This window comes from Periplaneta americana, chromosome 10 (genome assembly GCF_040183065.1).
Source record: "Periplaneta americana isolate PAMFEO1 chromosome 10, P.americana_PAMFEO1_priV1, whole genome shotgun sequence".
NCBI classification, from domain to species: domain Eukaryota; kingdom Metazoa; phylum Arthropoda; class Insecta; order Blattodea; family Blattidae; genus Periplaneta; species Periplaneta americana.
In genome coordinates, this window is record NC_091126.1 from 48,737,044 (window position 1) to 48,754,060 (window position 17,017).

The 17,017-nt window shown below is 36.5% G+C and overlaps 1 protein-coding gene across 4 annotated transcripts in view; it reads left to right on the plus strand.

Moving 5' to 3' along the window:
- Nucleotides 1–17,017, plus strand: part of CaMKI (Calcium/calmodulin-dependent protein kinase I) — a 940,598-nt gene that overhangs the window by 858,656 nt on the left and 64,925 nt on the right. For all 4 annotated transcript variants that reach the window (XR_011334309.1, XM_069837369.1, XM_069837370.1 and 1 more), the window contains one exon: nucleotides 9,100–9,223. Coding sequence is in view for 3 of the 4 variants with exons in the window: in XM_069837369.1 (XP_069693470.1) it covers nucleotides 9,100–9,223 (124 nt within the window). In the remaining variant the exon portion in view is untranslated. The remainder of the gene's footprint in view (nucleotides 1–9,099; nucleotides 9,224–17,017) is intronic.

A 17,017-nucleotide genomic window follows, 5' to 3' on the forward strand; every position in this document is an offset into this window, starting at 1 on the left:
TAAAGGTGTTTATTGTCTTGCAGCCCCTAATACTTTGTGACAAGGAATTCCATTGACGCGAGGCGTCAACATACTGTATATATAAAAAGTATCTTCTTAATTTGTGATACCGGTACTTCATTTTACTTTATTTGATTCTTAGTTTATTATAATATAGTATTATTTTATATTATATTTATATATTTAATATTTTATATTATTATATATTACCGTATATATTATATATTATTTTATTATAGATATATTAATTTGTCCTACAGAATTTATCTGTAATATTGACACTTAATATTTTTAGGAGAAAAATTCGCTCTGGGGCCGGGGATCGAACCCGGGTCCTTGGTTCTACATACCAATACATTTGAAGACAGTTTAGTATTTTCGTAAGTCAATTAGGGCCGTATTCATAGACATTTTTAGCGCGGGCTTCCGATGGATGATCATAAACCAGTGTTAGCGATATGATATGATTTGAATTCTGTACAAGTAACCAGTGGATAGCCGGGGCTAGCTTAGCACGCTCGTAGCGCGTGCTGCGAAATGTCTATGAATAGCATCCTTAATATTTTATTGTATTAGAGTAGTCTACTTTATTTCTTCTAATCTTTATATACTTTCTTCTAATCGTGTAATAGTCAACTAAATCCCACTCGAGTTTTGATTTTCTCTAGATAAATCGAAACCTCTAGTGAGATTACTGTAGATAATAAAATTATGGTGTTATGCTTGTTTTCTTAATTTGTTATTATGAAAACATACAATATTATTACACGTTGTGTCGAGGTATTTAATGTACGATATATATTTTTTTCGTAAGGAAAAGTAAAATAAGACATTTTTAAAGACTGGTACGATATTCTAATTTACTGATCTGGCAACCCTAGCTGCACTTCAGTAATTCTCTTCTCTGGCGATCGCACCCCTACAGAATGTGAACTTGTGCCCCGTTCGCTGAAAGTTAACACTTATGAACTCATTTTTTTTACTGCTCTTTTCATTTTCACTTTTCCTATTTTTTGCTACGACAACCGTTACTATTTCCATTTTCTCGCGGCACACCAGCGGATCTTTGGCACAGTGGTTGAAAATGGCTGCCTTAGAGATTTAAGCAGAGGTGGTTTCTTTGTCTAAATCAGTCAAGAGTTGCATGGCTGATATTTCCAACAAACCGAGAAACTGCGTGTGTTGTTCCTGAACATGCTTTTGTATCGTGAAAATTTAATTCCGCGTTACACGCAGCTATTGGGATTTTAATTATGTTAATTGTTTCGCAGCGAAGACAGATCTTTTGGTACGATTGAGGATTTTCCTTCGAGAATGTCTAGAATACAGCATAACTGTTATTATCTAGGATTTTTAAGGTACTATTAGTCACTTTTCTACCAGGAACAGAATTCAGATTCGATTTTCTTTCTTAAAAAGCGGCTAGTAACACATGTAAGGAAGCGCCAACAGTTTGCATTGACGTGACTGTTTTTGGTAAACAGAAAAAATGATCGTATATAAATACAGGATTCCCTTCTAACTCACTGTTTGCCAATAATTTTTGAGCTGTCTCAAAACACGCAGCATCACTCGAGTCCATCGAATTGAACACCTGTTTGTAGTGCTGAGTATAAGGTCGCACCCAGTCATCTTCCCCATAGGGTTAACACTGGTGCAGGTGGAAGTGGAATATTAGGTGCTATTGATCTAAATAACTGAACTCTTGATGGACATTAAAAAAATTCTTTATGCTCGACCATGCCGAAATGTAGTAATTATACACCTGGTAGCAGTCCTTTAATGCATGTCATTAAAGTACACCTATTCATTAAAGTTCAGGTTTTCGATTATTCTCGGATATGCAATCGAAAGACAACTAGCAAAACGTCACGCAGGCTGGAAATCCAATACTGTCGCAGAAGGTTATGTTCTGTTACTATAATAATTAGCGTTAATTGTAAATAATATTCAAATAAATTCAATTTGTCATCTCGTTTTTCAATGTCGAATTCAATTTCAAGGTTATATCAAGTTTAACGTTTATCTTACTCTCTAGATTATATCAAGGTCGTCAACATTCGTTTCCCGAAAAAAAATGAATACTTTCGCGTCTGTGCACATCTCACAATTTACGAGATTGCACAAGGTCAGTTCGCTCCCCAGTCACATAAGAATAACATGAATACTTATGAATAATTTCAAGTTAGAAATGTGGTCGAGCATAAAAAGTCGTATGAAACTTGCCTATAATGGTAATTAAGACGCTCGTATAAAAATTATGAAACTCGCTTGCGCTCGTTTCATAAACATCCTCGCGTCTTAATTACTATCATTATAGGCTCGTTGCATAATGTACTATTATGACATGCAAGTCAGGGATCAAGCACGTTATGTTTTGAGTGTTCGTATTTCATCACGGGGATTCACACATACTCCACGCAGCCCCGTTTTTTTTTTTTTTTGCGTTCACGGGGAGGGAAAATCTTGTGAAGATTATAGTTAGAGACCTGGGTTTCGTTACCAAGCAACCCGCAGCAATATGTAAATAGGATATGGTGTATAGATAAATCGGCGACATCTACACATTTCTGGTCTGCTGTTCAGTGAACACGCGGGGAAAAAAAAAAAAAAAAGCTGGGCTGCTCTAATAGAAGAATTTGGTAGCGAGCATTTCATTAGGAAATAAGAAATTGTATTTTATCACAAATGAGATATTTTTCATTTGAAACACTTAAAATGTTTAATAATAATAATAATAATAATAATAATAATAATAATTTATTTATTTATTTAATCTGGCAGATCTAAAGCCAGCAGGCCTTCTCTTCCGCCCAGCCAGACTAATTGAATACAATAGGCTTACAGTTATTTATTCTAATATGTAGAGATTCACAATCACGTACTCATAATTTGTTTTATTTCAAGTTTATACTATCATTTTTTCTCTTTTCATGTGTTAATTATAAATTTTAATTAGACCTAAAATATCTAGATGCTAGCTGGGGATCGTCCTTAGACATCTAAGGCCGTATTCATAGACATTCTTAGCGCGGGCTTCCGGTGGATGATCAGCGAACTAACGTTTTTCGTATTCATAAACCAGTGTTAGCGACATGGTAAGATATGAATCCTGTACAAGTAATCACTCGATAGTTTAGCACGCTCGTAGCGCGGGCTGGCGAAATGTCTATGCATAGCACCCATAGTAGTTACCAAGTTATCCGTTGTATCCGGTGTTCGCGTTTTTGAACCCCACCTAATGAAGATCGACTTGAAGAGCGATAAATTCATTAGCATGGTTTCCTATGGGAGGGAAGTAAACTGCGGATCCTATGTAGTACATTTACTCATATAAGAATATATAGCCTACCTAACAGAGGGCTACAAGAAAAGTTAATCGGTCATTTCTCATCCACTTCGAATTTCGATGCTGAATAAATTCTGCAACTGAAAGCGTCGTCAAACTATATTAAAATAGTACCACTAATACTGCAAAACTATCAAACTACTGCCACTAATACTACAAAATTATCAAACCATTACTACCGCTACTACTACTAAACTATCAAACTACTACCACTAACACTACAAAACTATCGAAGTATTACAACTACCACCACTAGCACTACTACTAAACTATCATACTACCACTAATACCACTAAACTATCAAACTACTACCACCCACAATACTACTAAACTATCAAACTACTATCGCCATTACTACTACTAAACTATCAAACTACTACCACCAATACTACTAAACTATCAAATACCATCAATAATCCTAAACTACCAAACTACTACCACTAATACTTCTAATCTATGAAACTAATACCATTAATACTACAAAACTATCAAACTACTACCACTAATACTACAAAATTATCAAAATTTACTATCACTAATATTACAAAACTATCAAACTACTACTACCACCACTACTACTAAACTACAAAATTACTGATACTATTACTAATAAACCATGAAACTACTACTACTAATAAACTATCCAACCACTATCGCTAATAAACTATAAAACTACTACTAATAAACTATCACTGTTACTACTAAAACCATGAAACTATTATTAATAAATTATCAAACTACTACTACTAATCTATCGGAAACAATAACTACTACTACGACTACACAATGCTAAAGTCTACTGGGTTACAAAGCCTGCACTGTAGCAATGAGCTAACGCAGAAGCTACGCTTGTTAACACTTGACAATCGAGAACAAAGTTCTCAAACGGATTTGCTGGCAGGTCCGGAGTTGTTGCAGTTTCATTGGTAAAACTCGTGTTGTAAATACTCGTACTATTCCCTAAGCATTACCGGTATATTTATGAGAACCAACGGCTCAAAACTCAAAGCAGATTTGCAGCATCTACTGGCGTCCTGCATTAACACACTTGTTTGGCCAGTAATTCCTAGTTCTTGGTCTCGCGTTCGGAAGAGTATTGATGTTTTGAAATTCTAAAGCACGAACGAATACGCTCCCTTTATCAGTGGCTCATTGCTTCTAATACATGTAGGCTTAAACTGTATTAACATTTATATTTACGTGCTTATTAAACTTTTATTGAATTATAACAATTGAAATCATCAGATATACATGTAAGTAGATAATACGCCCGTCAAGGAACTCTGGCCTTCAAACGTTATAAGCGGAACAGCACTATAGACGGGAAATGATTTATGAAATGAGGAAAACAATTTAGACACCACTTCATAGGAAACATATTATATTGTGCATTAGTTACAGTGCAAAATGCAAGTAAGGGCTCATTTCATATGAAAAAATCTTTAATTGTTGTTTGCCATGTGTTTGTAGGACCTATGTACTACTATTATGGTAACATTTTCTATGTGGTTCAAATAATTACACATAACTTCACTTGATACACTGCTAGGAGCAACACTAATGTAATTTTTCACTTATAGACAGAGATTTCAGCTTTGCCATTTTGCACTATCAAACTTACTGCACACACCACAGAATTAAAAAAATATATTAAATTTTACAGAAATGACAGCAATGTATTGACAAGGAAACTCTGAAGTGTTAAAATCCTTTAATACAAAAAAAAAAAAAAAAAAAAAAAAGGAAGGAAGAAGTGCCGGTAAATACAAATTCCGACAGTGATGACCGGAAAGTTTTTTCAGGTAGAGGGTGAAATTTCTTTCTTGCACTTGTGGTGCAATGACCCTCAGTGCAGTCACAGGAAAATATTTCTCCACCAGACTTTTAAAACATAAATTTCGCAATTTGTATGGAACATTTTTCCTCATTTCCGATCCGAAAAAGGACTACAAGCAGGATTTGAAATCGTTACAAGAGGTTAAAATTATGCAGATTTTCATATAGAATGTCCAGGTTATGTATAAAAGGGCGATTGAACGGGATAGCGTTATAAGCGAGAGCCTATTAACGAGGTTTCACTCTAGTAGCAGTAGCAGTTGCAGCAGCAGCAGTAGCAGTAGTAGTAGTAGCAGCAGCAACATTAGCAGCAGCAGCGGCAGCAGTTTCAACTGAAGAGGATTTTCAGCGTCGAAATTAAGAGTGGGCGCGAAATGGACAGATTTTCTCTGGAGCCATTTATCAAGGACCTACAGCTTCAGTTACCCTCTCCGAGAACGAGAAATTTTAATGCTTTTAATGTCCTTCGAAATTCATTGCCATCGAAAGAGTTTGAAACCATGAACATCAGATCGAAATGTTAGCCTGGTAACCACAATGCCACCGAAGATGACTCACGTTTCTTCTTATTGTTATTTAATATTATTATGCAACCAAGCTCGGAATAGAATCGGTGAGTTTAGGAACTACGACCCGCGTCGATGCATGTACAGTTTTAGAAAAACCTTTTGTCGCACAGATACTTATAAGTAGAGTTCGAAGTTGAGGCACATTTACTCTGAAGCTAAGTGCACACAGAATAATACAGTTTTTAAAAAGCAGCTGGCAAGGTAATAAATATTCGCCTGAAGGACAAACGCAAATATTATGTTGGCTGGAATACATCGCATTATCGTCTCTAGGTTGTAGAAACGTAGTATTATTCTTAGGGCTATAAACAGTTATACAGGGCAATACTATTTACAATGTACTTTGTAATAGTAATAATAATAATAATAATAATAATAATGCTATCAGGACACATACCATTTGTAACTGTAGGCCTACATAAATTACCAAATAAGGAAAAGAAGCGACATAAACACAGTAATTATAAAATATAGGTCACAGAAATAGACTTGTCTGGAAGTAATTAGATGACTATAAAAGAAACAATATTTAGATAAAACATTTAGAAAAGAATATGTTCTATTAAATATAAACCTAACCCCGTGTAAGTAAAACTCGTTACCAAGAAACGAATATAATATTGTCTTAAAATGAAAATATTTCAAGTATTCTATTTAGTAAGAATTTAGGATAAGCAGCCATGATTGGTTGAAACAGTCGTTCCGTACAGTTTTACTAGTCAAAATTAGTATGATGTAGTAAAAGTGTAATAGTCACACCAATATTGCATTGTAATAATTATTTTATGTCATTAAATTTTACATTTTTACAATAAATCTCAACTAAAAATACAAAAAAGTGCTTTAGTTCTATTTGTGAATAATGTGTTTTTTTTTTCGGTGCTTCTCAACCTTTTTCGTCCCGTGCTCCCTTTCACCATTCATCACACTATCATTTTTCTCACGTTCACTAAAAAATAATTCATATAAAATTGAAAATATTTTATTTAATATATTAAGGCATATACATTTATTTCATTTATTTGTATTTTATACATAGTCCTCATTTCTTTCTGCAACGCTCAAAATTCCCCCCTGGTTGGGAGCCACTGGTTTAGATTATATGAGTCCACCGCGGGATTTTATTACACCTTTATTGTGACGCATGTTGAAAAAGATTGAAAAACGCTGCTGTAATGAGGAACGAATAATGTAAGTTCATACTCATTACAATTCGTAGGCTACTGCTACGGGAAACGTAATTTCTCTTCATTTATTAGCGCATATTTATTGGCATATTTCGCACTTTCTAAGTGCATATTTGCATGCATATTTTATCGTTTTTAGAGCATGAAATTCCAGGTCTATCATCTGATCATAAAGATTAATTAATTCCATCTTAAACGGACACCCATTCACGAGAGAAATTCTTCACAATACCAAGTTAGCAGAGTTCAGGAAGGTCCTAGTCGACCACATCCGGGTTTATTAGCAACCTGTTATTTCTCGTGAAAGTAGTTTTATAAGTCAACCATACAAACTATGTATAATTCCTTCTTGTTACACACATTTACATTTAAAACGGGGTAGAATATTTAGAAACAGTGAGTAGCCGGATCAGACACGCCAAGGCTCCAAACTAAACTCAAAGTGCAATGTACCTCAAGTGGTACACGTACCAACTGTTGAACAATGAAATAGAGTTGCGATTGTTTTACTAGCGTGAAGTGCGTGATGGCCAAATAAACGGCCACCCTCGGCCTCGCAGTATTCAAATTCAAATCACATTTTGTGTAGTTCCTCGAGTCTCGTTTTGTTCACATCCTTCATCCTTTCACCTTGAACTCTATTGTTTTGTATTACAATTTCGCTCTCTGTGTATGGCGATCTTCTGTAATGAGTAGCATAAAGAACGACGCTTGGCAGTCGAGTGATCCAGCATGTGATAATGTACAGTACAAAATATGTGCGAAAGAGAAGGAATTCATCTTGGAGAATTTTACTAAACAAATTTATAGCTTCCTTACAAATTACGTGACGATATGAAAAATAATATTCTTCAAACTTCAGTGGAGTTTAAACCGTCTATCAAGTACAAAGTTTATTCTTTGAAGAAGTGGAAAAATTCAAATATCTTGGAGCAACAGTAACAAATATAAATGACACTCTGGAAGAAATTACACAGAATAAATATGGGAAATACCTGATATTATTCGGTTTAAAAGCTTTTATCATCCAGTCTGCACTCAAAAAAGCTGAAAGTTATAATTTATGGAACAGTTATATTACCGATTGTTCTTTATGGTTGTGAAACTTGGACTCCCACTTTGAGAGAGGAACAGAGCTTTGGGGTGTTTGAGAATAAGGTGCTTAGGAAAATATTTTGGGCTAAGAGGGCTGAAGTTACAGGAGAATGGAGAAAGTTACAGAACAAACTGCACGCATTGTATTCTTCACCTGACATAATTAGGAACATTAAATCCAGACGTTTGAGATGTGCAGGGCAGGTAGCACGTATGGGCGAATTCAGAAATACGTATAGAGTGTCAGTTGGGAGGTCAGAAGGAAAAAGGTTTGGGGAGGCTGAGACGTAGGTGGGAGGATAATATTAAAATTGATTTGGGGGAGGTGGAATATGATTGTAGAGACTGGATTAATTTTGCTCAGGATAGGGACCCATGGCGGGCTTATGTGAGGTCGGCAATGAACCTGCGGATTCCTTAAAAGCCATAAATAAGTAAATCAAGTAAGGCATTTGGCGAGATGAGGTTGAAGCTTCGTCATGTGATTATCTGACATTTGCCTTATTTACAATAATAATAATAATAATAATAATAATAATAATCATATAATAATAATAGTAATAGTAATAATAATAGTAATAGTAATAATAATAATAATAATAAAATGTAATTTATTTCTTTTTGATTATACAGAATCACGTACATGATAATGACACCCGAAGGAGCAAAAGCTCGTGTTTATTTGGGGAAAAGCTCGGAAAAACCCAAAGAAACACATGAAACGGGAATCGAACTCACGCCTGAGCGCCTCTCCAGGTCATCAGACAAACGCGTCTACTGCCTTAGCTACGCCGGTGATGCTATATTATTATTATTATTATTATTATTATTATTATTATTATTATTATTATTATTATTATTATTATCGTCAGTCTCGTGTCCTTTCCGCGAAATTGTGCGTTATACCGATATGAATACTATAATTTATTGAAGTAATGAAAATTATCTTAAACAGGCACATGTCTGTATGTTACATTTCACTTGATTTATTTATGATTACCTTATAAAATTGCTTGATGAAGACTTCTTTGAACTTTGACACTCATTATGTTCTCTTTTTCAGCCCGAGAACCTCCTGTACTACAGTCATGATGACGACAGTAAAATTATGATCAGTGATTTCGGACTCTCTAAAATGGAGGATTCTGGCATCATGGCAACAGCATGTGGGACACCAGGATATGTTGGTGAGGCACTCTACAAATAATCACTTAGCCTCTTGGAGGCTCTGTAGTCCAGATGTCTCGTAGTCAACTTCAGTATATTCCACAAATTATATGTCAAGGCTGTGGTAAATGGTACAGAATAGCCATTTTCACATGGCCTACATATTGAGATTGTTGAAAGTAGAAATTACAGTAGATTTTAATTGTTTAAGCAACCTGTAGCAGCATATTTGATATATTATGATATACAATTTCTGCAGGTCTAATTAACTGAAGACATGATAGTACCACAGTCTAGTATATACAGTCACGAAGCTCAATACGTAGTAAATATGCATCCATAGATAGTTGCTAACTACTAGGATCGCAACTATCGCCTCATTACAGACAATGCGAAATAATACCCGCACAGTCTCTTGATTCCGCACACCCTCATAAACTCAAGCTTCGTGACTTTATACTAGACTGTGATAAAGTAAAAAGTAAATCCATGGCGCTGCAGTCCGTGAAGGGCCAACACCGACCAACCGGCTGCTGTCCTCACGTCCACATGCCGAAGCAGAGGTGGACGATCGCCCAACCAGAATGGCGGTATCGTGTGGTTAGCACGATGATCCCCCCAGCCGTTATAGCTGGTCTGCGAAACCAGATTTTCGCTACCTATCGTAGCTCCCCAAGTACATCACGATGCTGGGTGGGCACCGGTCCCATACACTGGCCGAAATTTCATGAGAAAATTTCTTCCCCCATGAGGACTCGAACTAGCGCGCATTCTGTAACGCGATTCCTAGGCAGGATGCCTTAGACCACGACGCCACGGCGCGGGACTTAGTCTGTGATAGTAGTTCTGAATTCCAGAAATCACTGTCCACTTCTGTAAGGGCACTGGATCTCACGCTGTGAACCCTCTTAATATGACTTTTACTTCAGTAAAGAGAGGTAGAAATAATCTAATATTAAATAATATATATGTAGACTACTGTACAGTGTTGGTTTTTAGCTTGAATCACATTGACTTAAGATCTTACTTCATTTTTTATTATGCAAATTGTCAAATCACACATTACTGAGATGATGACGACGACGACTAAATTACGATGACTATCATAGAATGCAACTGTTAAGTTTATGACAACTATGATTATGACGATGAAAACGAATAGAATTATGACCATGATTACGACGAACAACAGATCTACGGCGACTAGGTTTACGACGAAGATAAGGTTCATAACGACTAGAATTATGACTTCAAGGATTGTGACGACGAATAGAATTATGATGAAAACGATTATGAGAACTATAATTGTGACTACGAATACGATTGTGATGACTGGAATCGTGACGACTACTAGGATTGTGACGACGACAGGGATTGTGACGATGGGATCGTGACGACGACTAGGATGGTGACGACGAAAAGAATTCATGGTCACTAGGATTATGACGACCATTAGGACCGTGACGAAGAATAAGATTATGACGATTAGTATTATGACGGCGTCTAGCATTGCGAAGACAAGGCTTATGACGAAGACTAAGACGAATATAATTTTGTGGACGAATGTGCAGTTTGTATGACGAATGCAGTTACACGAATGTGTAATTTTGAGGACGAATATAATTATGGTGACTAATAGGATTATGAGGAAGAATAAGATAGTGACGAATAGGACTGTAACGACGACGATGACTAGGTCTAGGTTGTCGACCACGTTTTTGACGAGGTGACTGGATTATAACGACAAAAATAGATCTAAGTTTAAGGTTGTCATTGGCGATTATAATTTTGATGACGATGCCTACGACGATTGTAACGACGAGAGCAAAACTGTGATTTTGACGATTACTACGGATGCGACAACTGTGATGAAGACGATTTTTTAAATTATAATAAGATCTCGAGTAATATTTTTGTCAGTGAATATAATTATGGTGACGAATAGGGTTATGAGGAAGAATAAGATAGTGACGAATAGGACTGTGACGACTAGGACTACGTTGTCGACTACGTTTTTGACGAGGCGACTGAATTATAACGACAAAAATTAGGTCTAAGGTTAAGATTATGTCAGTGGCGATTATAATTTTGATGACGATGCCTACGACGATTGTGACGACGAGATCGAAAACTGTGATTTTGACGATTACTACGGATGCGATAACTGTGATGAAGACGATTTTTTTAATTATGATAAGATCTCGAGTAATATTTTTGTCAGTGAGTATAATTATGGTGACGAATAGGATTATGAGGAAGAATAAGATAGTGACGAATAGGACTGTGACGACGACGACTAGGATTACGTTGTCGACTACGTTTTTGACGAGGCGACTGTATTATAACGACAAAAATTAGGCCTAAGATTAAGATTATGTCAGTGGCGATTATAATTTTGATGACGATGCCTACGACGATTGTGATGACGAGATCGAAAACTGTGATTTTGATGCTTACTACGGATGCGACAACTGTGATGAAGACGATTTTTTTAATTATGATAAGATCTCGAGTAATATTTTTGACAGTGAATAATACAGACCGTTTACTTTTAAATTTTAGTTTATAACTTCTATTTAATATTACAGTTATGAATTCATGGAGCTTTTCCATTATGCAAGGATGCGGTGCAAAACACTCGAGACAGCTTCGTTTACAATTTTTAATAAAATGAGGTTCAGATTAAGCTAACTGGATAGCCCACTTTTGAATATCAGCCTGAATGTACACTGCAGTATCTTCAGAACTACAGACTCTCATGGGAATAATTTGACACTGTTATGCAGAAGTATAGGCGGAGTAGTGAGTGACGTAGCTCCAGAACTTAAGGTATTGTCTCAGGTTGTCCTGTGACGCACGTGAACAATTCAATGCGAAATATTTCTCAGTTCCTTGTGACAGACAAGCTTGAATGGAACCCACAGATTAAAGTCGACTACACTATGACCTCGCGGTTGCAGGCCTCCTACCTCGTGGGATAATGTTTGATCTGTTAGTCTAGATGGGCTTTGTGGTCATTGAGGTTGTACTAGGTCAGGAATACATCCATTCATTCATTACCCGGAACTACACAGTGAGTGAATAAGTGAAAGAGTGCGTTAGTGAGTCTGTGTGTATGTGGTTGTTAGTGAATGGTTGCGTATAAAAGTGACTTTATGTGTGTGTGAATGAGTGAGCGAGTGTATTGATGTAATTGTTGTACAAGTATGTACCTGATTGAATTTACTTATAAACGAGTGAGTGAGTGAGTGAGTGAGTGAGTGAGTGAGTGAGTGAGTGAGTGAGTGAGTGAGAGTTAACCAGTACGATGCGTTATTAAATTTTAGGTCAATAAGTATGGCAAATAATAGTGATTTAATGGGCGAGATTACTCAATTGAAAAACACTGGATCCGATTTCAAGATGTCTCGGGTTCAAATCCAGGGGCTAACCAACCTCACCTGTATGTTTAGTGGCTTCCTCGATCATAAAAATAACTATGAATCCAAATGTTTAAAATGTAAATGCTGAGTTAGTTTCCATTTTCATTAAAAAAAAATACAGATAACTGTGATATGAATAAAGTGAGAAAGTTCGAGTTTACTGTAGCTCTGAAGAACTGTCTTATTTCTTATGAATAAAGCTAAGAAAACTTGAATTTATTGTCTGAGACTTTCTCCAGGCTGAGAAGTGTTGTTGCTCTCAGAGAAACTTCTAATTTTCTTATGAATAAAAAATTGGTAATTTCTTTCTCTTGGGATACTGTACTTCGTAAAAAATGGAAGACTCAACTTTAATCCTATAATAATGATGGATGCATTGGCGAATCCTGGGAGCCGCCTGGGAGAAATCTCGCTGCGTCGCCTCGGACCGATTCGTCCAACCGGATTTCTGCGAGGCGCGCACTGCGAGGCTTCAGCAAATAGCTTTTGATCTAGAGGATTGTAAAGAGGAGGTGTAGATGGGATTTTTTTTTTGCATTGCTTAATTTTAAATTAATTCACAACGTTTTGAAGATTGCTTCTATCTTCCTCTTCAAGTCAGAAAAAGAGTAGATGAGAAGGGTAGCCTACTCGTTGGGGTCGTTACAAACAGCTATTCCATTCCACTGATCAACGATGGATTGTATAGAGCGAAAGGATTGAAGAGCAATATGAGGATTTACAAAATCAGATGTATGAAGAGAATAAAATAACTTACCTAGGAAAATAAAACAATTTTAATTTAGATACGTGGAGTAGAGAAAGACGGTCTACTGGACACAAATAACCGTGCATCTAGCAGTAAAATAGTACAGGAAAACGTAAATCTGCACACATAGACTCATTAGTAAGAGAACCAGGCCCTCGCATCTAGTTTTCTTTTTAGGCTGTCAAAAAAAGAACTATGTGTTTTTCATATCACTAAATTATCTAAGTTCATATGCGGGTTCAAGGAACGAATGTGTGATAAAAATTAATAATATATAGCAAAGAAATAAAACAATTAGATTATGGAGTGTTGACAGTTTACTGAAGATGTCACTCGTCTAAAAGAATAGAATAATGTCCTCTTCCTCATTAGCGTATATCTATGATTGAGGTTCTGACAGATACATCTAGTGTATTATTATCAGGCAGTACAACTCACGTAACGAAAAGTGTCAGAGGGAGAACAATAATTGTTGCATACATCTCAAGTCTGATTAGTTTACTGACTACTTGTATGTGATATATGCAATGGATGGGGAATGGAGCTGACCACCCTACCAAATTATCTCCTGGCTCAGTTTCCTCATGAATGATGCTTTATTGGTACCACTTATGAGTCTTCAGACTGTTGACTAAACATACGTAACCCATACTTGGTCAAAATGAAAGTGGCCGGCGTCTGAGACACTAAGTTCGAATCGGGTATTTCCGTGAGCGCTCGGGACAATCAGGCTTTGTTCAAAAGATTGCGTATATTCTTATAGTAGTTATAATGGGGAACACAACTATTAATCACCAAAATCTTCCGAGAAAATAATTCAACATATTTTCAGTGAATCTTATTACATTTCGAGGGAAAAGTAAAACCGCTTTCAAAACATTTTACCAGGAAAACCGGATATGTTTGAAACCGTACAAAGAAACCGGGACATTTTCGCGTTCCGAGTAAACTTTTCGGGACACCGGGATAAAGTACTAAATACCGAGACTGTCCCGGTAAAACCTGAACGTCTGGTCAACCTATTCATACACAAGTTAGATGAGTACGTCACTCGTAAGAGAATCACATCATCAACATTCAAGCTGTATAGCCTAAAATGCCAAGAAAGAATTCGCAAGTGTTGGTATTTCATGGGAAGGTTCCGTATTACACGATTTGCTCATATGAACAAATTTTGACATCCTCACAATGATGACCGGAAATCATGCAATCGCCTTGCTATTAGCTGACTCAGGATATCCCATTGCTCCATGACTCTTAATCCCTTACTGTGACCACACCATTCGAGAAGAAAAGGCCCTATAACAACTTCTTCACGAGAGAATATATGTTCAAAGATGTTTTGGACAGGTTAAATGGAGATTATCTGTCCTTCAGAATAAAGTAAGACTGCCGAAATGGAAAATTCCTTCAGTCATCTTGGCCTGTTTAATGTTTCATAACATAGCTAATACCTAAGAGATGACTCCCATATTGTTGAGGCAAAGATGAAGAAGACGACGCGACGTCATCTCGTGCATTTTTTTAAACGTTTCAGTAAAGCGTTCCATGCCTTGCTGCAGCAAGAAGATGGTTGAAAAAAACGCAATTCGGCCAGCTGACTACAAAATGGCGGACAGTTAATATTAGCTGCAACTCTCATTTCTCATTTTTTTTTATTTTAGTAGGTTATTTTACGACGCTTTATCAACATCTCAGGCTATTTAGCGTCTGAATGAGATGAAGGTGATAATGCCGGTGAAATGAGTCCGGGGCCCAGCACCGAGTTACCCAGCATTTGCTCATATTGAGTTGAGGGAAAACCCCGGAAAAAACCTTAACCAGGTAACTTGCCCCGACCGGGAATCGAACCCGGGCCACCTGGTTTCGCGGCCAGACGCGCTAACCGTTACTCCACAGGTGTGGACTCATTTCTCATAAGTTGACTTTTTCGTGAATAATGGTTGGTAATGATGCCCTATGTGTAATGCTTGTGCTCTTATTAAAATCAGTACACATGTCTGGTTGTCAACTTTGCTCTAAAAAATTTAAAGTATGTTTTAGAGTAAAATGTGTTTTTCCCCATTTTTTTAAGAATTTCATATTTGCTGGTTACAACCTTGTTCTGGGCGGCTATTTAATTATTGCAGTAATAAATTTAACCTTAAAAGAACCCAACGTGTTTAATATTTTCGACTTATTTGATACCGACCTTCATTCTGACGTTGTGTTCACTGCAAAGGGTGGAAACCTTGAGACAGTTCTTCCCTCACGTTGAGAAAGCTTTAAAGGGTCTTATTAATATGAAATCTGAGTATTTCTTCGCCGAAAAGACTCATCCCGACTTACTTTTATTCAAGTAAACTATATCAATTCTTATTTAGTAGTGGTGGTGGTGGTGGTGGTTTATTTTACGACGCTTTATCAACATCTTAGGTTATTTAGATGAGTGAGATGAAGGTGATAATGCCGGGGAAATGAGTCCGGGGTCCAGCACCGAAAGTTACCCAGCATTTGCTCATATTGGGTTGAGGGAAAACCCTGGAAAAAACCTTAACCAGATAACTTGCCCCAACTGGGAATCGAACCCAGGCCACCTGGTTTCGCGGCCAGACGCGCTAACCGTTACTCCACAGGTGTAGACAATTCTTATTTATACTACACAATGATTCGCAAGGTGAATTGGTGGACTTGTCGCTAAATGGCATGAGGGTAAATGGACTGACTGGTCTGTAGATGGCGTCAATCCAATGTAGCTACAACATTATAATACTCCAAACACATAGTGTACACTGTACAGTCTTTAAATTACTTCGTAATTAAAGTGACTATAAATGAAACCTAAGATTAAAAACTTGTGTTGTTCAGTTTTTTCTTTATGTAAAGTATAAATTTCCGCCTCTCCAGATAGTGCAATATTCTTGAGTTTAAATGAATGGTACCGAGATGACACATTACGTAATAATTTTCACCAAATAATTTTAGTAGCATTTTTTATTTGCTTATTATATGACAGAAGTCCCGTACCGTAGCGTCGTGGTCTAAGGCATCATGCCTAATATTTGCGTTACGGAATGACCGCTGATTCGAGTTTTCATGGAGGAAGAAATTTTCTCATTAAATTTTGCCAGTGTATGGGGTCGGTGCCCAAGGAGCATCATAATGAATTTGGGGAGCTTTGCTAAGTAGCGAAATCCAGTTTCCAAAAATAGTTATAACTATCGTGCTGACCATAAATTACACCCATTCTGGTTGGATGATCGTTCACATCTGCTGAGGCATGTGGACATGAAGCAGCAGCTGACTAGTCAGTCTTGGTCCTTTATGGGATGTTGTGCAACGGATTATTATTATTATTATTATTATTATTATTATTATTATTATTATTATTATTACTACTACTACTACCACCACCATTAGTCTATTATTATTATTATTATTATTATTATTATTATTATTATTATTATTATTATGTGATAGGAAACTTATACGAAAGAAAGCCATTTCTGTAAAGGATTAAACAATAGCTAGAAATAACACAGTGGGGGTTGAATATATATTTTTGTATGTAGTAACAATATCTTGAATAAACAACTGTGTCCTTTAGGCTTATTTGTCTGGAAAGGAAAGTAATGTATCTCTACATAATATTTAGCACACAAAAT